Source organism: Pteronotus mesoamericanus, unplaced genomic scaffold, assembly GCF_021234165.1.
Source record: "Pteronotus mesoamericanus isolate MK-2021 breed Mesoamerican mustached bat unplaced genomic scaffold, CSHL_Meso_final contig_82, whole genome shotgun sequence".
Taxonomy (NCBI): domain Eukaryota; kingdom Metazoa; phylum Chordata; class Mammalia; order Chiroptera; family Mormoopidae; genus Pteronotus; species Pteronotus mesoamericanus.
In genome coordinates, this window is record NW_026555265.1 from 18,460,580 (window position 1) to 18,482,123 (window position 21,544).

General features: G+C 34.9%; 1 protein-coding gene across 2 annotated transcripts in view; it reads left to right on the forward strand.

The window, feature by feature from the left end:
* The window catches only part of SAMSN1 (SAM domain, SH3 domain and nuclear localization signals 1), a 47,894-nt gene that overhangs the window by 17,721 nt on the left and 8,629 nt on the right, over positions 1 to 21,544 (forward strand). Inside the window, exons 2-7 of one of the 2 annotated variants that reach the window (XM_054585226.1) lie at positions 1,509 to 1,580; positions 4,383 to 4,532; positions 9,048 to 9,177; positions 11,097 to 11,248; positions 14,222 to 14,428; positions 16,543 to 16,693. In XM_054585226.1, the coding sequence (XP_054441201.1) occupies positions 1,509 to 1,580; positions 4,383 to 4,532; positions 9,048 to 9,177; positions 11,097 to 11,248; positions 14,222 to 14,428; positions 16,543 to 16,693 (862 nt within the window). The remainder of the gene's footprint in view (positions 1 to 1,508; positions 1,581 to 4,382; positions 4,533 to 9,047; positions 9,178 to 11,096; positions 11,249 to 14,221; positions 14,429 to 16,542; positions 16,694 to 21,544) is intronic. The other variant, XM_054585227.1, reaches the window with a different exon arrangement.

The following is a 21,544-nucleotide window of genomic DNA, read 5'->3' on the forward strand; positions in this document are numbered from 1 at the left end:
GTGTTCAGATAGTTCCTAAGAAATACAACAATACATTCAGTCCCCTTTTGTGATCCTTGGGCAGTGAGGGCCTGGTGAAAGTGCCTATTAGGCAAGTGGGAGCAATTAATACTTTGGGAAGTCACTCTAGGTTAGTAAGCTCTGCATGGGAAGGCTTTGTATTTTCCAGTGTGGTTCTTGTTTTCAGCCTTTTTCTTTTTCTTCGCTTGCCTCAAGCTGAAGGGCTCATTCAGCAGGGGTGGCAAGTCAGCAAAAGGCATTAATTGTGTCTAACACAGCCATCATCCTTAGGGTGTATATTTTGTATCATACTGTCTATCAAGCTAACCCATTGTCACATGTCAGGATCTTTTTATTTCAGTTCATTTCAAAGGGAAACAAAGAGCTTTAAAGGTAGCTGTTGAGCAGAGATGAGTATAAGAGTGCTTGTGAAGACTAAGAGACTTTGGCGCTCATTTGAACTAAAGTGGGCTGTGACATCTGAAAGGACAATACAGTTTTATAGATTACCGGCTCTCATTAATAACTTTTCTAATCACCAGGCTATTTTTCAGTACCACCAGCTTATTTAGAAAATATAAGCTTGAAATGAGAGAAAGTTTTGAAGATAGAACATACTCTTGGATTTGTGGGTACATAAAGGACATAATATCAAACATCCACCTTTCCCAGACAATGTATAAAATTAAATAGAACGAAGAAATATCAATTTTTGACTAATTGACACTAAAGATTTTTGAAATTGTGTTTAGGAGAACTATTTATTTTGTAGTATATCAGAAATTGTTTATAATTGCCTGCCTAGAATAAGTTGAAGAAGACTAAATATTTAGCTTTGCAAGACAGAAAGTAACCAAGGGAACAAGACTTCTGTTAACATAATAAAGCTTTTTCCTCAAAACCAATAAATGAAACTGATACAAGATCTCACTGTAACTTCATGTTAAATGTGGAAGAATTTCAGTTTTACTTGAAAACTTAGTGGTGCATTTCTAAAAGCTGTTTTCATTTTATTAATAGGTTTATGCATATGTCTTCTCTTTCTGACAGCAAGTAGAGAATTTTACAAATTAGCAAGAATTAACAGTAGAAGTGTAATTGTATTCATTTTTTGACAAATATGATCTTTATGAGGCATAATGCATCTACTAAGATGCTATTTTTGTTTGTTTTGTTCTTTGTTTATTAGTTGGTTGGTGGGTGAGTAATACATGCCATTCATATGAGCAAAATTAGCACTATAAAATAAAAAATTAATAGTTTTTCTCCAAAGTTTTTAACACTATAACATAAAACATACAAGGGCACTTTGTAATTTTACCAGCTGTAAAATTACAATGTTAATAATAGTTATACCTTCAGTTACCTTAGTTATTCGATAGAGAACTTTTTTAATACTGTAATTGCATGACTGATACTTATGGAACTATAATCTATTTTGCACTTTTATCCATAAAAGTCACAAATCCTAAGCTTCCTTTACTTTTCCTTCTTTTCCTATTTTATAGCGCAGCAGCAGCTTTGGGAATTTTGATCGTTTTCGGAATAATTCCATATCAAAACCTGATGATTCAACTGAGGTTAGTGTTTATTATGTCATTATGAATAATGCAAATACGTGAAAAAGTATAAAGCCAGTATAACTTTTGTGAAGTATAGTAAAAAACTAATAGGTTTAAAATTATAGCTTTGCGTATATTTTTGTGATAAATGAACAAATAATTCTTTAGTATGTAGTACCATGCTAGGAATCAAGAGATACCTAAAAAGCCTAACAGATGTTTGGGAAGGCAGAACATGAATTTAAGAAGAAACATCTTCAGGTAACACACACAATTCCAAATTTTCTGAGCATTTTCACCATAAAATATTATATATGTTAAATTTTATTTAAGTTGTACCATCTTTAATTTAGGAGATAATTAAATAGCCTACCAGTACATTTTGTAAGGAAAGAATACGGCTCCTCAATTGCACTCACAGTTCTACCACCTGCATTGAAATGTCTCTGGTGACCATTCCATATGCATTTGCAAACCATAAACCTTTTAGATGTAGCTTAAGAAAAGCTTCCTATGTGTGCCATATGTGATACATTTGTTTTAGAGCAGTAGGTTTTAGATTTATTTACTTCTTAATTATTCATTCTCATTAGTGTATCTTTATTTTTATTTTTTATAAATAATTTTCCTTTATTGTATCTAATTTCTCAAAATACTTTTAAGATTTCTATGCATCTATCTATAATATTTTAAAATATGTTCATTTTAATAATGATTATTCCAGACAAAAAAGTGAAAATAAAATGACATCTATTATTGCTTTATAAATATCTTTATTAGTACTATATATGCATGTGTGTATAACATATCCCCTTTTATACATGTATATTATATGCATTCCCTTTTATCCATTTATATGTTTATATACATATGCTTATGGGTAAAATATTTTACCCATAAGCATATGTATATATATATATATACCTTACGTAATTTTATTTTCAGTTAACATATTGTATAACTTTTAACTTTCCATGATCATAGGTAGATATACTTCCTTGTTATTAAGTTTATAATTGTAGAGTTAACCTAAAGAGCTTCTCAGTCTCATTCAAGTTCATTGACTAGTAATAGTGAGCTAGTATTTGTGAAAGTTTAGTGAACCTGATGATGTAGGTTGCACATTTTTCAGTAATTTAGCATTCATTCATTCTTTCAACAAATATTTATTCTATGACAGAATTTCCATTAGGCACTTAGAAAGTACTGTTACAATAACAGATGAAAATCCTTATTTCATGAAGCCCAGTATCTAGGGGGAGATAGATTAAAACAAGAACAAAATAAATAAATAAATTTTAAAATAAAATTGTGATTCAGGCAATGAAAGAAAACAGCATCGATAAATGTTAAAATTAAAATTATGTTGAGGTAGTTTCTTTAAAGCTTCTGAACAGAATGATAGAAACATTTAAAGTTAAAGATATTTGTGGTAGTTTTTAAAATTTATGTAATGGTAAATTAACACAGGTAGTAATAAAATGATGTACTTTCTTATTTATTTTAATTTGTAACTTTAAATGAAGATTAAGTTTAAATAGAGAAAAAAGAGAAGAAAAAGGCTAACTCTAAAATTTCAAACTGTTTTCAAGTTATATTTTATTCAGTGTTTTTTAAAATTTTTTCATAGTTCAAATACATTTGTCTCCACCTTCCCGCCACCACTTTCCCCTGCCCTCCTCCCCCACTTCCCTCCCAGTGTTTTTTGAATTAAGCAAAGAATCTTTGTCTTTATAACCTTGAATGTAGAAATTAATAAAGCGTAATGAGGGCTTAAATTGGCTGTCCATTCATATTTATCATAGGTACTTTGGGGTAAAACATGAAGTAAAACATAGTATTGATTAATAATGATGTTAATTATATGGTTAAACCTTCATACTAAAATGTTCAAGCTCACTAAATAGAAGTTTCCATGATTTTTTATTCAGAGAATGACTAGCTGTCCACCTATTTGGAATGGTGGACAACACTAGACTAGATCATCTTATAGGGTCCTTTCTTACAAACCTGAGATATTCAGGATATGTAACCCAAACACATCTTTCCAGAAAAAAAATCACTCCAAAGTTCCACATGAGAAGTTTTGTTTATTCAAAATATATTGTATGTCAATTATGCTCCAAGAAATATTCTAAACACTCAGAAGAACTAAAACAGGTAAAGTCTCTGGTCTCATAGAACATACATCATAACGGGAGATTCAGGCAGTAATCAAATGAACAAACAGATATATTATCAGGTCCTGTTAAGTGTTTACAAGAAGAATAAACCAGGGTATACATGCAGGCATTATGGACAAGTGAGAACTACTTTAAAGAGGGCAATCAATCAGAAGATTGTTATGTTATTAGTTGCCATTTGCTTACAAAACTGGGTGAAGGAAGGAATACATTCGTGGACTCCAGGGAAGCCAATGGCAACAGCAAGTGCAACCTTGATGGGAACATGAACAGAAGCAGCAACTGGACTAGTATGGCAATGCTTGATTCCAGTTGATTCCAAACTTCTTTAACATGTTTCAAAATCACTTGAAGAGTTTGTTAAAAAACAAATTGTCCCAAGTGATGCTGATGTTGCTGGCCTTTGGATCACTTTTGAGAACACTGCTATAGTAAGGGGAATATGAGAAGTAGCTAAAGGTGAGGTGATGGATATATTCTATTTCATATACTCTTTGTATGATGTAATTCATGTTACATTATAAAATATATTGAATTAATTATATTGTCACATAATTTTGTTATATTATAGAGAAGTATTAGGATTAATGCCTTTTATTCCATTATTATCTTGTCTTTTGTAAACAATTCTAACTAGGTGTATGAGGGGGAGCTCATAAATGAAAGTGAGGAACAAAATAAAAATTCAAATCATGGAAGAGGTTTAAGTAAAAAGATGAGAGCCATTTCCTGGACAATGAAGAAAAAAGTGGGTAAAAAGTACATCAAAGCACTTTCTGAGGAAAAGGTAGGTGTACTCTGTTAATCACTTGTATTTTCCTATTAAATTTTTCTTAAAATATTTAACATGTTCTTCTAGACATAGAAATGCTTGTTCTTTATGAAGGACTTGAAGACCTATTTTTCCCTCAATAATTGTGTCCAGAAGTTGGGTGTAAAGGTATTGTTACTCCTGTTTAATAGAGGAAACTGAGGTTCAAAAAGATCACACACATGTAGTATGTGAAGAACATATATCATTTATGTTGTAGAAAATATTAGTACTTCATTCCTTTTTATTGCCAAATAATATTCCATTTTATACATTAGTCACACTTTATTTGTCTTTTCATCGGTTGATGAACATTTGTGTTACTTCCACTTTTTGGCTGTTACAAATATCTGTGTGCAAATTTTTGCATGGAAATCTTTTTTCATTCTCTTAGGTACATGGTACTTCTAATATATTGAGAAACTGGAAAACTGTTTTCCAAAGTAGTTGCATCACTTTGCATTCTTATTGACAATGTATGAGATTACCAATTTTTTCATATGCTTGTCAACACTTGATATTGTCTGTTTTGGGGGGAGGGTTTTGATGCTAGCCATGCTAATGGGTGTGAAGTGGAATCACAATGTGGTTTTGATTTGCACTTCTCTGAAGGCTAATAATGTTAAGAATTTTTTATGTGCTTATTAGCCATTTGTATATCTTCTCTGGAAAAAGGTTTATTGAAATCTTTTGCCCATTTTCTAATAGGCTTGTCTTTTTATTGTTGATTTTTAAGTATTTTTAAAATATATTCTGGGTACAAGTCTTTATCAGATATATGATTTGCAACATCATAAATTTACTCTCATTCTGTGAATTTTATTTTCCCTTTCTTGATGGTATCGTTTGCAGCACAAATATATTTATAATTTTGATGGATTGCAATGTGTCTATTTTTTTTGTTTCATCACTTGTGCATTTAGTATTTTATCTCAGAAACCATTTGTTTAAGTTTTAAAACATTTACTCCTATGTTTTCTTCTGAACATTTATAGTTGTAATTCTTAAAATTTAGTGCATAATTCATTATTTTTTTTACATGGTGTGTGGTAGGAATCTAACTTTACTCTTTTGAATATGGATATCCAGTTGTCTCAACACTTTGTTAAAAAGATAATTTTTCTGCATTGTATTTATTGTCTTGGCATGCTTGTTGAAAATCAATTGATCATAAATATATGAGTTTATTTCCAGGCTCTCAGTTCCATTCCATTGATCTATATGTTTAAAGTCCACTCTTTTTTTGAACCCACTTCAGTCGGGCTTCCGTCCCTAGTTCTCCATTGAAACGGTTGTCACAATCAGTATTGACCTCTGTGTTGCCGAATCCAGTAGCCACTTTTCTTTTTTCTTCTATTACTTTTCAGCTGTATTTCATACAAGTAATGATTCCATTACATATGAAACATTCTCTTTTCCTGAGTTCTTTAGGCTTTCTACTGGCTTTCCTTATTTTTCAGTTTCTCTTCTTAGCTCTGTTTTCTATCTTGTCTATCTAAATATTGAGCCTTCCTGAGGCTTGTTCCTGGATGCTGTCCTCAGTCTACACTCTTCTCCTACTCTCTCTCATCCAGTCTCACAAGTTTTTTATTTTTTACAAAGGCATACCTAGCTATGACTTCTTATCTGTTATACTTACACATCCAGTTGCTTATTTAATGTCATCACTTGAAGGTATATCTAAAGCCTAATATATACAAAACTGAATTATTGATTCTTTATGCTATACGAACAAAGTTTTTCTTGTCCAGTCTTCCCAGTACCAACACACAACACCATCATAACTCTAGATGCCAGGAAGAACAGACAGATGAATGGAAGGAAGAGAGGAAATAAGGAAGAAAGGGAGAAAGCCTAAGAATTATTCAAAATTCCTTCTTTTTTTTTTTGATACTTTAATTAATTTATTTACTTTTTAAATACATTTGTCTCTGCCTTCCCCCCACCTCTTTCCCTTGCCCCCTCCCACCTTCCCTCCCTCAGCTCTTCCCCTTTGGTTTTGTCCATGAGTCCTTGCTATATGTTCCTTGACTTTCCCCTTCCCTTCCCTTTCCCTGCCCCCCCCTTCCCTCTTGTCTCTGTTGATTTCTTTTCCTTTCAGTGTTGCTGGTCATATTTTCCTTGCTTCTTTGCATTGTTGGTTAGGTTCTGCTTATAGGTGAGATCATATGGTATTTGTCTTTCGCCCCCTGGCTTATTTCGCTTAGCATGATGCTCTCCAGTTCCATCCATGCTGTCGCAAAGTTTAGTACTTCTTTTTTTCTTTCTGCTGCGTAGTATTCCATTGTGTATATGTACCATAATTTTTTGATCCAGTCATCTACTGATGGGCATTTCGGTTGCTTCCAACACTTGGCTATTGTAAATTGTGCTGCTATGAACATTGGGGTGCATAGGTTCTTTTGTATTGGCGTTTTGGTGTTCTCAGGGTATAGTCCCAGCAGGGGAATCGCAAAATTCCTTCTTTCTTTCACTTTTAACACAAACTTTTCAGCATATCCCCTTGGTTCTAATTTCAAAGTATATCTAAAGCCCCTAATTTCTTCATGTAAACTATTCACACTTTAAACTAAATAATCAACCTCTCTTGCCTAAATTAGTTTAATAATCACCTCATTCGTTTCCTTTCTTCACTCTTGCCACTGTCATTCTCCACATGAAAATTAAAAAAAAAAACTATGAAAAAATAAAATTCAGAACACATTAACTCCCCGGATAAAATCTTATACCTTCACAATGCATTTCCTTACTACGGTGTGTTCATTTCAGTCCTCTGAGAAGCAGACCCAAAGATGGAAATAGATATTCCAAAGATTTAAGGAGGACAATGCCTGTGAAGAATAAACAAAAGAAAGGAGAAATGTGCAGGGAAAACCTGGCACCAGTAAAAGCAGAGGAAGAAAGATGGAGAATCAGTTAGAGTCTCAGACTTTAACACTGTTCTGAGAAAGCTTTGGCCAGGTTGATGAGGATTCCCTAGGCTACAGTTTACCATTAGAGGAATCCCACATCCCATGAGAGTAGACTCAACTAAAGCCCCACTGTTTCAGTCACTGGCAGGCAGCATAACTCCCATGCAAACCCAGTGGTAGCTACAGAGGGGCAGTAGCTATGGCTGTCAGTAAAGAAGGGTTCCTCAGCAAAAAATCTGAGTGGCACAGTTCCACAGCCACCACATGTGGTCTATAAAGCTCTTGGTGATCTGGCTCCAGTCTACATGTCTTAGCTCATATCCTGACCCTCTCCTTTCTTGTTGTTTCCCCCTGCATAACCCAAATTAATTCTGAGTTTAGTTATTTTGATCTTGCTGTTTCTTTTGCTTGGAAAACTGTCTCCAAATCTTCACATAAGTTATATCTCCTCATCATTCAGGTCAAAAACTCAGAACATATATTACCTTATGGAGTAGGTCTCTGGAGGCTACTCCATCTAAACTAACAACTCTCCCTAAACTTAATCCTAGTAGCTAATTCCCTCTTATCACCCAGTTTTATTTTCTTAATAGCACTTACTATTTTCTCATATGTCTTGCTTATTTGATTTACACACACCTCCCCAAACACGATACATGTGCATGTGCGCACACACACAGCCTAACACACGAAACTGTACCTCATGAGAACAAAGACCCTGTTACCTTGTCCCCCATGGTATCCCTAGTTCCCAAAACAGTGCCAGGTACTTAGCAAGTATTCTATAAACTTGTGGTGAACGACTGAACAAATGAACAAAGGAATGGATAAATATAGAGATTCAAACTGAGCATAAATCTACTGTGTATTCTTAAGTTTTATTAATGTTTAGAAATGCTTAAAAATGAGGAATATTAAATTACATTTTGATGAATATTAAGAAATTCATAGGTTTTTGTCCAAACTATCTAAATATGGAAAATACTTGAGATGTTTTCAAGCAGATGTAATTTGTTTTGAAATTGTCTGTCTTTCTAATTTTATGCAAGATTTGCTTTTCACTTGACTAGGTAGCAAGCATGGTATGAGACTTGTGAAGCCTCTTAGATAAGTTTTCCTTTAGAATTGCAAAGTGTGCATGTTTTATTCATATCTAGTAATCTGGTGGGGTACAAATAACTCACATGAAACAACTATGCAGAGTTTCAGCTCTCAAAGGATTAGTAATGGTGGTAAACAGGTGATAAAGAGAACATGAAGAAATAAAAGTTCTTTAACAGAAAGAGCATAGATGTCAATAAATCTAATATTTCTGGTTAAATAGTCCTGATACGATATTCATCCTAATTTAAAAAATGAACCATTATAATTTTAGTTGAATTCCATAATGTGGAATGTTCTATCTAAAGAATTTTTCCAAGTATGCTATAAAATATCTTGCTAGAAATTGAACTTAAGATTAATGATTCCTAAGTATTTTATTGCTAACTTGTATCTTGTTTGTTGAATCAATGCACACAGTGAACATGTCCAAGGAAGTCAGTTATCTGATCTTAATCTCTGATATGTTTTTCTGAAGGATGTCGAAGATGGAAAGGATGGCCTCCCATGTCGGAACAGTGACCCCATGATTGGGACGCACACAGAAAAGCTCTCCCTCAAAGCCAGTGATTCCATGGATAGTCTCTACAGTAGGCGGAGCTCATCAAGTAAGGATATAGAATAAGAACCAAGATCCTAGGCAGGGGATCTGAGTTAACTATAAACAACAGATTTGCTTCTTTGGGACTGGTTTGTCAAATTAGCAGCAAGGTTCCAGCTACCTCATAAAACAAATAACGAAAATATATGTGTTGAATTTAAAGAGTTGCTATTGTTAAAACGGACTTAATATATTAGATAGAATTATGTATTATTTTGCAATTTTTAACAGCAATTAGTGCTTTTGGGGATTTGCCTCAAAAGATCATGTTGGGTGATTGAAAATTTATGCTGAGTTAAACTAGCACTATCTCAAGTCAAAATTTTTTAAATGATTTAAAGTGTTCAGATAAATAAAATCCTGTTCCCTGTCTCTTCTCTATTAGCTTCTTTCCTTCTCTCTTTCCTTCTCCCTTCCTTCCTTCCTTCCTTCCTTCTCCCTCTTCCCTCCCTTGTCCTCTCTCACATTTTCCTCACTTCCCTTTCTTTTCCACAGAAAAATCTGAAAAACACAGAACATGTACATTAATTCTGACATTTACTTTTTATGTTTCTGCCCAGCATTAGTGAGAAAAGAGTGGAAAAAATATGTAAATATTTAAAAAGTAGGACTATCACCCATTTGTATTCAACAAGGATTTTCTTAAAAGATTGATATTTTTCTAAGAAGGAGATCACTCAGGATTCAGTGACATATTCAGCTACAATATTTGGATGAAACTACTGTCATCGCAGGGTGCCTTACAACTTTTTATATGTATATTGTCACACATCCCTCTAATCTTTCAAAGGCTTTTAAATAATTTTTTGCAAAGTTGATTTTTCATTTCCTTTTAAATCAACTGCTTCTGTTATTTGAAGTTGTATAGTGAAGACCAGATGTTTCAAAATCCTGAATTTTATCTCTATTATTCTATTGGCTGTAGAAGTTATTTTGTTAAAAAAAAGAAAGAAAGAAAGAAAGAAATAGCTACTGCAAGAACATTTGAAGGCTAAGTTTTTTGCATGTGCGAAATTCAGATATCATTAGTATTCATTTCTGCTAGAAATTTTAAAATTCCAAACTGTGATGCTGAATGTGGAAAGAATTGTATTAATGAGAATGCACCATGAAAAGCCAGAGCCTGGCATGGTCATGGGAGGGAATGTAAGGAGATGGTGACCCACTTAGTTGTATGTAAGTTACATACAACTTACTTTCTGAAATTAGAACTCACCTTTCATTTACACAAGTTCACATACAATATGGAGCATCCCTAAGGATCTTACCTTGTTTCCATGAGGTAAGTTATTGCAATGCATGATAGAGAAACCAAGGCTGTTCCATCATCTAACTGAGCACTGAAAGGCCACACTGAAGGAGAAAGTGAAGTGACAATTGAGTTTGATGGAGAAACTGAGAATTGTTTTCACTGGGGACCACTCTTGCCCCCAGACAAGCAGCAAAATGGAATCACTTTCCTCTTTTTCCAAGCCAAAAAGGAAGGGGATCAAAGAACAAGAGTTTTGGGGAAGCTTAAAAGGTTCAGTTTATAACAGTTTCAAAAACCACCTGTACAAAACTATCTGGCTTGTGCAGTGAGTTAAGTCTATACTATTTGCACCTTTAACAAGTATCCAATACCTAAAACACTCTACTCCTGGATCGGATCACAAATCACAGGGACCAAAGTCAGAGGGTATTTGGATTAGTGGTTGAGGAAAAAGTGATCAAGTTGGCTGGAGAAAGGTCAAAAGTGGCTCAGAGGACAGAGGTCACTGTTGGAGGGTTCCTGGGAGTCAGAAACAGGGTGGGTCACTTAGAACCTCTACAGAAGGATGGCATCCAATGTGTCAGCATTGTTCCTACTTAGTTGTGTCCAGATGAACATTCAGAATGTTATGAACCTTCAATGGGAACTGTTAACCTTTGCTTTGCCTTCTTCAGGTGGAATAACAAGCTGTTCAGATGGTACAAGCAATCGGGACAGCTTTCGACTTGATGATGATTGCCCCTACTCCGGACCGTTCTGTGGCCGTGCCAGGGTGCACACTGATTTCACGCCAAGCCCTTATGACACTGACTCCCTCAAAATCAAGGTGCGTGCACAACATTTCTGCGTTCTGTGTGGTCTGCCTAGTGCTGGTGTGTGATCTGTTTCAGAAGAACAAGCAATGAGAACGAGGGGGAGTAGATGTGAGTGTGTTCTTCCCAACAGAACTGGGGACTGGTTTACTGTGGCAGAATTTAAACAAAACATGCCAGGTAGGGTAGGGGGATCAGCCTGTGTGGTTACTAGCATAAGTTGCTGTTATGTAGAAAATGCAGAATTAAAGCCTATCTGGGAAGATGGAATTATGTACATTTTTCTGAAAAGCGGAGTCTTTGTACACTCTGCCTGATAATTCCTGAAGTGAAAATAATAAATCCAAGGAGAGGAAAAAAAGGTGGAGATACCTGGCAAGAGACCAACAGAGCAAAGGCCTTGGGAACCAACCTAGGCCCAGGCAACTTCAGTGCTTAAATTCGTTACCTTGAATAACCAAACATCTTTCTACCAAAGATATTCCCTCCTGATGCCCTCTTCTTACCCTTATCCTCTGCATTCATTTTCTATTGCTGTATAACAAATTACCTCACACTTTGGGGCTTCGAACAACACTAATGTCATTAGCTCACAGTTCTGTAGATCGTAATCTGGGTATGGCTCCTCTGCTTAAGGTCTCTCTGGGCTGATATCAAGGTTTCAGCCAGAACCATGATCTCACCTAAGATACAGACTTCCTTGCTGGGTTTCAACTGGGGGTCATTCTCAGCCCCTGGGGGCTGCCAGCCATGGCCTTCTCTCTATAACATGGCGGTTTGCTCCTTTAAGGCCTGCAGGAGAAAGGCTTGCGTGTGCTTCCAATCTCTTTATTTTTAACTGCTCCTACCTGATTAAATCAGAAACACACAGATAATTACAAAATTAACTAATTGGGGACATTACTTACATCTGCATAGTCCTTTCTGTCATATAACACAACAAAATCATGGGCAAGAAATCCATCATTTTCATTGTGCTGCTTACACTCAAGGGGAGAAGCTGGTTACGATGGCACAAATAGAAAAAGGTTTAGTGTTAAAATATTTTATAGATGTTAAATTATTCTTTTTAGTTACACAAAGTGTTAACATAGCTGAAAGACAGAATTGATGAACTTTTTTACACTGTCAACACCAAACCAGTGTTAAACAATAATTATAATAAGTTATGAAGTATTGATATTATTATTATTTAACATTCAAGGCACTCAGCTCTTCTCTTCATTCTTTAGTATCAAATCAAAGGAAACTCAACTGGAGACTGAGAACATTATTCCTCACAATTAGCTCCTTAGTCATTTCTTAGTTTCTGTCTTTGGAAAGCATGCTGGTAGTCTAGCAAACAGTGTGGCAGAAGGGCCATGGAAGGGAATAAATGGAAAACGTTTTGATTCAGGATAGGTTTTCACCTTTCCTACAGCATCAGGCCAGTCCACTACCTCTGGTGCTGCCTACAAGTAATGTTTGTGGAGCTCTTGTAAGACACAATAAGAATCCCACAGTTACTACTACAAATTGGATACTAATGTTTCCATAAATGTTTTTATCCAAAATGAAATTGTGTCTTTGCTTGGTGACCTGTTCTGGAATATACTTTTTTTTTTTTTTACAAGTGTAAAAGATGGTAGGAAGTATGCAGAAGGCTGCCATGCTTAGAAACTTCCTTTAGAGTTTCTCAGGAATTTCTGGGTCTGCTTGGCTGCTCCCATTGAGCTAGGGATTTGACACCGTATTGTTAAAGGCATGGAAGAACTAGGTGTAGATGAACAGCTCATAGGGTTAACAGGCAATTACAAATCAGAAAGACCAGGGCAGCAGGAAAAAATATTTTTAGTAGCTGACCTAATGCTTTGCTTGCTTGAGGGTAGACCCCTAATATGGCAAAACTACCAGAAAGTATAATGTCTTCTCTGGGGAAGAAAGTTGTAAGTCTCAAAGGAGTAACTATGTCTGTTATGTGTAGGCATTGTATTTGCATAGATATCAAATTTTTTTTTTACAAATAATTACCCATGTGGGGTTTTGTACTCTTGCCTATAACTGGAAGCCTGTAGCCAAGTAGAGTTTCAAATGTGAAAAAAAAAAAACCAACTAGTTTATCTATACCAACGTGCTTCATTCATACTTCACCCCAAACTTTGTTGTGGAGCTCAATCTAAGAATTGTCTTCCCTAGGATAATTAAGTAACATAATTTATCCTTAGTACACACACATATTTTTATTATGTATTTGGTATGTACAAAGTTCTGAACAGTTTCATTATGTTAGATGAATGTAATAATTCAGATATGTTTATTTTATACGGTAGAGAAATTTTTCAGATTAATTAGAAATGCAAAGAGACACAGACTTCTCTTTCTCCTTTTTCCCCAATATGAGAGGCCCTTCAGAAATGACGGCTTGAGTTTTGCTCCCACGCACGTGCTCGCACATGCTTTCTCACTCTCTCTCTCTCTCTCTGTGTGTGTGTGTGTGTGTGTGTGTATATATATATATATATATATCGCTTTCAAGGGGTGAATCATTTTTTAGTTCAGACCACTTAGGCTTAAGTTCTGGCTCTGCCATTAACTTCCTAGAAACTCATGGGAAGTTATTTAATGTTTGTGTCTCAGTTTCTGTAATAATTAGAGTAATAATGACACCTTGTATAGGGACCTATGAACTGTGTTGTGAGCATAAAATGAATTTATGTAAAATTACATTGCAGTCTACAAATAAAGTTGATAAATTGATATGATACCAAAAACAAAAACATCATCAAATGTAGGGGTTTTTCTTCAAGCACGTTGTTTTCTTCATTATCACTAGTAAATAATTTCCTCAAACTTTTCAAAGAAACTTCCTCTTAGATTTATTTCTTTTATCTTGGAATTCCTTAGCATAATGCATTCATTATTCTATTTTCTATGATTACATTGTTTCTGACAATTGTCATAGCATCAGAGTTCTCCGAAACCTGATATGCATATTTCTTTGTCCTTAGAAAGGAGACATCATAGACATTATTTGCAAAACACCAATGGGGATGTGGACTGGAATGTTAAACAATAAGGTGGGAAACTTCAAATTTATTTATGTGGATGTCATCTCAGAAGAGGAAGAAGCCCCCAAGAAAATAAAGACACACAGAAAAAGTGGAACAGAAAAATGCAAGTCTCTGCAGGAAATCTTAGAGAAGATTCATCTTCAGGTTAGCAAACCTGTGGCCTATTTGATTTTCCTGACATATGGACAGAATAATTGAGGAGAGTAGATCAGTGTTTGTAGAGAATTGTTAAAAAATACATGAATTACAGCAAAGGAAAATCTGTTTTCCAAGAACAGTTTTATTTCTTCTTTATTACTTTTATTATTCAAGAATGAGTGTTGATATAACATTCTTTCGACTGAATTCTAATGGTCCTCAGCAATGACAGTAGAGATTTATGTTGAGAGAGTGCTGTGAAAAATAAAAAAATACCTAGGAAAATAAGAGGCCCAGAGAAAACATGTAAATGAGAATGATAGATTATGAAAATTGAAGATAAAAAGCCAGAGAAGTGAAAGAAAAAGATGGAAAAAATATATACGTTGTATAGTGCAGAGATCAAAAGCAAGTCAAGTGAAAATAACTAAATAATATTGTTTTAAATGTAATTTGTTAGGAAACAGTGACCATTAAGATTGTATAATTGTGTTAAGAAAACTGTGCTGTCTATATTTATAGTCCAATTATTTTCTCATTATATTAGTAAACTATCTAGCATGTTAAATGGTGTGTACACTTGATATACCTAACCTTACTCAACTTACTTTCTTGCAATCCATTTTAAAAATTAACACAGTAATACTTTGATAGTTTTCAAAATTTATTAAGGCAATAGCCAATTAAACTTTTGTTAACTGTTTGTCCTGAATTATCTGGCATAGCCTTATCTGTAGACACACTATCTAGATCTTTCTGTATTACTACTGGTGTCCCCAAATCGGGTGCTCCTTGGAAGAAGTCCAAGTTTGAATCCTTCCCCCATTACTTGTTTGTTCCATGATATATGAGGAAACCAAGGTCTAAGGAAGTGAAATAACTTAGTCAAGAACCACAGTTAGATGGTTATGTCAGAATGGGAATTTTGACTTTCTCTGTTCTAATTCAGTTTCCTTCTGGATATTTTTAAAAGAATTGCTATTTTTTTGTACATAAAGAGCTGGTAATATGTTCTTTCTGATTATTACAACTTTCATACCTCTTAATTTTAATAACTAAAATAAGGATATTGAAATATGGTCAAGTAAAATGGGAGGAATTTTTGAGAAAGTTGAAAAGCATTCAACTTCACTTTGAGTTGTTATGCTATTAAGAGAGAACAGAGGATTCATAAATAACATACGGACTTTGAAATCGCAAGTTTATGCATTTTATTTTTTTAAGATTTTATTTATTTATTTTTAAAGAGAAGGGGAAGGAGGGAGAAAGAGAGGGAGAGAAACATCCATGTAAGAGAGAAACATCAATCAGTTGCCTTTTGTATATGCCCCAACTGGGGACAGAATCTGAAACTCAGGCATGTGCCCTGACTGGGAACCAAACCTGCAACCTTTCGCTTTGTGGGACAACACCCAACTAACTGAGCCACACTGGTGAGGGCAGAAGCCAGTGAATTTCAAACTAATATATCCTGATGCAAATGATGGTCAAGGTATATGTGCTGAAAGAAGGTAACAGTACTTTTCCCAAACACAGCACTTTTGTAAAGTTTAATAAAAACTTTTAATTAAATGGAAAGTCTTGGATTTCTTTAGTTTATAACCAAAACCCCAAGTTAATTTTTTATATAAATTCTATTTGTTTCAAATTCATTTTTAACTTACCTCAATAAATTAATTAGAATAGCTCTTTTTTGCAATCAAGAAAACAAGACATATAGATTCAAAAATATTACTGTAATATACTCTACTGGAGGCATTTTGTTGGTAGACCTAAGGACATGCTAGCTTTGTCAATTTAGCAAGTTGAGAAGTGAAAAAGTGCCAAACAGGGTGAATGGTCCAGCTATTTAATTGATCCATTATTTCGCATTGTGTAGCTTAAGATATTCTTTATATTTGCCCTTCCAGAAGGTCAGAATTATACAATACACTCTTTTAAATGCCCTACAATTCATATGCGGAAAAATAGTACAACTAAAATAAAGTTAAGCAAGAGTTTTATTGGCATCTTTGGTTTCCATATTTATTTCTACACTTTGTTTAAATCAACAGAGAACTAAAAATAAGGTATTCGAATCTGACAAGCTCATATTATACATATTTTTTTCTCCCACACAGGAATACACATCAACACTTTTGCTCAATGGTTATGAGACGCTAGAAGATTTAAAGGATATAAAAGAGAGTCATCTCATTGAATTAAACATTAAAAACCCAGAAGACAGGATGAGGTTACTATCAGCTGCTGAAAATCTGCTTGATGAAGAAAGTAAGTTTGCACACCTACTCTTTTCCCTACCTGCTAATCACAGTTTAATGTAAAAAAGTAAAATCACTAAAAACAAAGTTCCAATTTAATCTACCAAGAATTATATAATGGAGTCTTTCCCATACAACAAGTATTTTATTATATATTTAGAAACAATAACTCTGGTCAAATACAGAGTTAGGAAGAAGGCCCTTTTTTCCTTATTGGGCTCAGAAAATGAAAGGACTTTTCTGGGTTCTCATTTAGATTCTGCTAGAGCTATTAATTTACACACAAGTGCATGTCTGCATTCCCAAAGACTGAGGGAGAAAGAGACAAATAGATAGTGACAGCATGAGCCATTAGAGAGAAATGTCATATGCAACTTCTGTAGAACAGCACAAAGCCTGGCTCTAAGCTAATGAGTCTTCATGCTGCACAAGAAAATTCATTTCATTACCATACAGTCACATCTTGTATATGTTTATAATATTCTTTCAGATGTTATAATAATGGCTTGCAAAAATATTCAGCACTCAATTTCATTATCTGAGATGGCTCTGTGATTTTTAAGTACAAACTGAAAATGGAGGAATACATGTAGATTTGAATACTGGCTACACCAACTGGGTCTGTAAAGATAGGATCACTTTTGCTTTTACAATTGCCCAGTCTGAGCACTCTTCTTACTAAATTTAGTCAGGCTCCCAGAACCCTGAGGTCAGGGTGTGCAAGCTTTGCAAGGAATATTTTGTTAGAAAAGCAAAGGAGAATTGTCTAATTTTGAAGATTAAATAAAAACAAACAAATAAGCATAGATTATCTAATCCAATCTTCTCTTTCAAAAGTAATAATAAAAATAGTCCTGACTGGTGTGGCTCAGTTGGTTGAGAGTCATTCTGCAAAGCAAAAGGTCACTAGTTTGATTCCGTCAGGGCACATGCCTGGCTTGTGGTTTTGGTTCCTAGTCAGAGCACACGCAAGAGGCAACTGATCGATGTCTCTATCTAACATCAATGTTCGTCTCCCTCAGTCTCTCTCCCTTCCCCTCTCTCTAAAAATAAATAAATAAAATATTATTAAAAATAATAAAAATAATCATTAACTACTCTTTTGGAACATGTTCTCTGAGTAAAACTTTGTGCTGGGTTCTTCACATTCATTACCTTCTTTAATGACCTCCAAACTCTTTGAGTTAGGTAGTACTATCCCCATTTTTATAATGAGAAAATGAGAATGTAAGTAACTTGTCTGAGCTCAGGTGTCTAGCAATTTGGAGAGCTAGGACCGGTGTTTTGATGCTACACTATTTACAAATAATAGCCCAGATGGAGAGTAAGGAGGAAAGTTGATATAGGGTCCAGGCTTCCTGACTGTCCCTTTGCAGCTTTCCCTATACCCTTTCTCTTTTGACCTGCAAAATGGGCATAGTTGCATAGCACATGTTTATATACACTCACCTTTTGTCTAATAGGAATTAATTTATATTTTAGAAACTGTACCTTCTTTTTTTTTTCAACTTGTGGTTTTGAGTTTGCATAGATCTTCATCCTTTTCCAAAAGCTTTCATATGCATGATTAATTTGACATCTACAGAATTGATTTCATCCTTTGGCCGAGGTGTTTATGTGCATTCTTTGAAGTTGTGGATGCCAGGAGATGCAAAAGAGAGGGGAAGGGGTCACAGAGGCAGACAAAGATCAAACTTAAGTAGCAGAGTACTCAACAGTACAAACTCAAACAAAACTGATCAGCTTAAATTGATGTAGCAATATCTTTTAAGTAAATGAGGCAGTTTTCTTCACATCTTGTCATTTCAAAATACGTCTCCTCATTAAGCAATGTTAGGCTAAGAAATAGATTCTGTAGCTTTTTTGTAATTGATAATGTTCTGCATCATTGTCAATACACTCCAAAATAATTTGACGTTGAGGTAGAAAGAAGGAGAAGACTGAACATTTTTTGAACACTTGTACAAATTGCTTTTATTCTGCAATACCACCCATGTAGATATTTTGCCCATTTTGCAGGTAAGAAAATCTTTCAGAGATGAATTTCAAAGAGGTCAAACGGCTAGAGTTTTAATCAGATGCAGTCTGCTGTAAAAACCCAACTTCTTTCTTCCTACATGCAAACTGGTAGATATGAAAAGAATAATAAATATTTGAACATTTAAAATTTCTACTACTTTTCCAGTTTTCTCAGTGCCTTCAGTTTAGTTTTCCATCTCAAAAAGTGGGAGTTAGTATTTAAGTGAGAATGGAAACCTTGGAACAACCTGACTTCCTGCAACAGAAATTGTGACTAGAAGGGGCTTTACGGCCCCGATCAGCAGGGTTTTTTGTGATCAAATTGTTTTCAACAGAGGCCCACAGAGGGAAGACAAGTCCAGTGCCAAAGACTTGGGGCACTTAAGGTATTCTGTTAATTTCTTCATTCCGACTCCTTAATCACCCATCTACTTTCTAAATTAACAAAAAAAATATGATTTATAGATGGTATCATATTAGAGCTAAGTATAATTTTTAAAAACCATCTGGCCCCACTTTTTCCTTTGCAGGATTGGGAAACTAAAACTTGAATAAGTGTCTTTCTCAAGGTCTCATATCTAGAACCCAGTATCCTAAATCTAGATGCTGGCAACACATATTACTACACCCTGATCTCTGGAAACAAAACAAGACCTTCAAAGCATGATATGAAATTCAGTGTTTTCTATTAAAAAGTAGAAATCCCCCAAATTATTTCCCTTGTAAAACTTTAGAAATGGTACTTGAAGGTCACTAGAAGTTGATCTTTTAATAATAGCCAGTAATGTACAAACGCACACTCATTGAGCCACATCCCAGGAGATGAAAAATGAAAAAAATGCAGATTCAACTAGTGTTTGTTGTCAACATACAACACAGGGATTTTTCTTATTTTAATCTTACGCCCTAAAGTACTATTAGAATATACATGTCAAAAAGATGCATATTGCATGTTAGGCTATTCTGACTGAAAGCTATTTATCTTATATGAAACTGCTTTGCTCAAGAAATAAAGAAGAATGACTTCTATTTGTTGATAAGATGTTGAGTTCTGATGATTCGGCACCATGCTGCTATATGCTTATTTTTATCTATTCTTTACCCTGTGAATCATATCTTCTACAACCATGTTAAAGATTAAATGCACAACCTTCATGTACCTTGAATGATAAAGACCTTGAATATATGGTTATATAAAACTAAGACAAATGCGTGTTACAGTCACAGGTTAAAAATAGTTAGTATATGTGTGTGTGTATAGAAGAATAGGGTATGCAAATTGGCTAGAATTTTATGTATGCATTTTATTCTGATCATTGAATAATGTCAGTTTGGGAACATCAATAAATTCCTAGTTTAGAATTTGTGAGCTTCTTAAGTTGGAAACTGGAATGCTTTCCTGTGCTAATCATTCGCTATAAAAACTGAGCAGAGTGGGCACCTGTTTTGAGAACAAGAATTAAAATTTTGAGATAATGGAGAAAGACCACAGCCCCATGTGAGCCTTTTCTGTATCTAAAGGAACCAAGAAGACGGGGCATGGGACAGGGACAAAGATAGAAATCTAAGACCTAGAGCAAGCAACTTTCTTTTTCTCTTAGGCCAAAGTAGAGAACATTGTACTCACTTTGACAGTGAAAATGTAAACCAAATTAAACTTTTTATAGGTTTCTGTTTGACAGGAGGGAAAGATACTTCACCAAGTTGACAGAAAGGTTGGCAAGTGGTGCTGAGCTGATCACAGGATTATATCTAGAGGAGAGTGACTTTGGGGGTCTGCAATCCTGGCAAGACTGGTGTGGGGCTAATCAGAACTTGCTCCTGTTCTGCATTAGAACTGAGCAGAATTAGGTCACTGGCTTCCAGCTGGGATTCCAGATGAGGTTAGAAGAAGAAAAAAAATGAGGTGAGACTTGGCTCTTAAAGAGGCAAAAGAGCAGAATCTGTTTATTTTTGTGAGCCTTAAGATTTCTCTATCATCTGAATTTTAAAGTGGTCTGTTTATTTAAAATAAATATTCCCAGCAAGTAAAAAAAAAAGTAGATAATATATGTGTGTTTGTATGTGCATTGTTACATAAACACAACCTTCAAGACCCCTTTGCTTCACTGAGAAATGTCTCTTTAGAATAAGTTAACTGCTATTAATAGTAAATATTTTCTCTTCATTCTGAATTTGTTCTTCTTTTCCCACATTTAGAAACACTTTGATGTGTCTTAAAAGTGTGTCTATGAGAATGTGTACTGTTGTCCTTGGGGAAAATGGGTGATGGAAATATCTTGTTTTCCCTTTAGCACTGGGATAATTAAATTTTAAATTGAAAGAAAAAAAACTTACCAACTAAATAAGTAAACTGTACAAGATTCTGTATATATTTTGGGTACCTGCAACCTTTGCTTGAAGTGCTCAGTGAGGAGGAAGCGGGGAGGGTGGATTGTGTGCCAGGCTGTGGGCACCAGCTGTGGTCACAGCAGCCCCTCATTGCTCAACTATCCCCAGTTGTGCCTTCCTGCCTGCCTACCTGCCCAAATAGATGCAGGGCAAATGGCAAAGCCCAGCCAGGAGCCTGGAACATGAGCCACCAGCAGGGGAGATTTGTAGTCATGCCAAACAACAGTCCAGCAGTTGGCCTGATAGTGTGCCAGGGTAGCCTGGTGCCCTAGCCCCTGACATGTGTACCTGGTGTTTCCAACCCTCTTGCCATATGATTTGAATCTAGATTCAAGAAATGTACATACAGCTTTAAAAAAAGATATGCTAACTATTCACATACACAGAGTAGAGAAGGCACGTAGGCACTTTACTATTCTGTATTTACAAATATTCATTTAATACCTGTTTC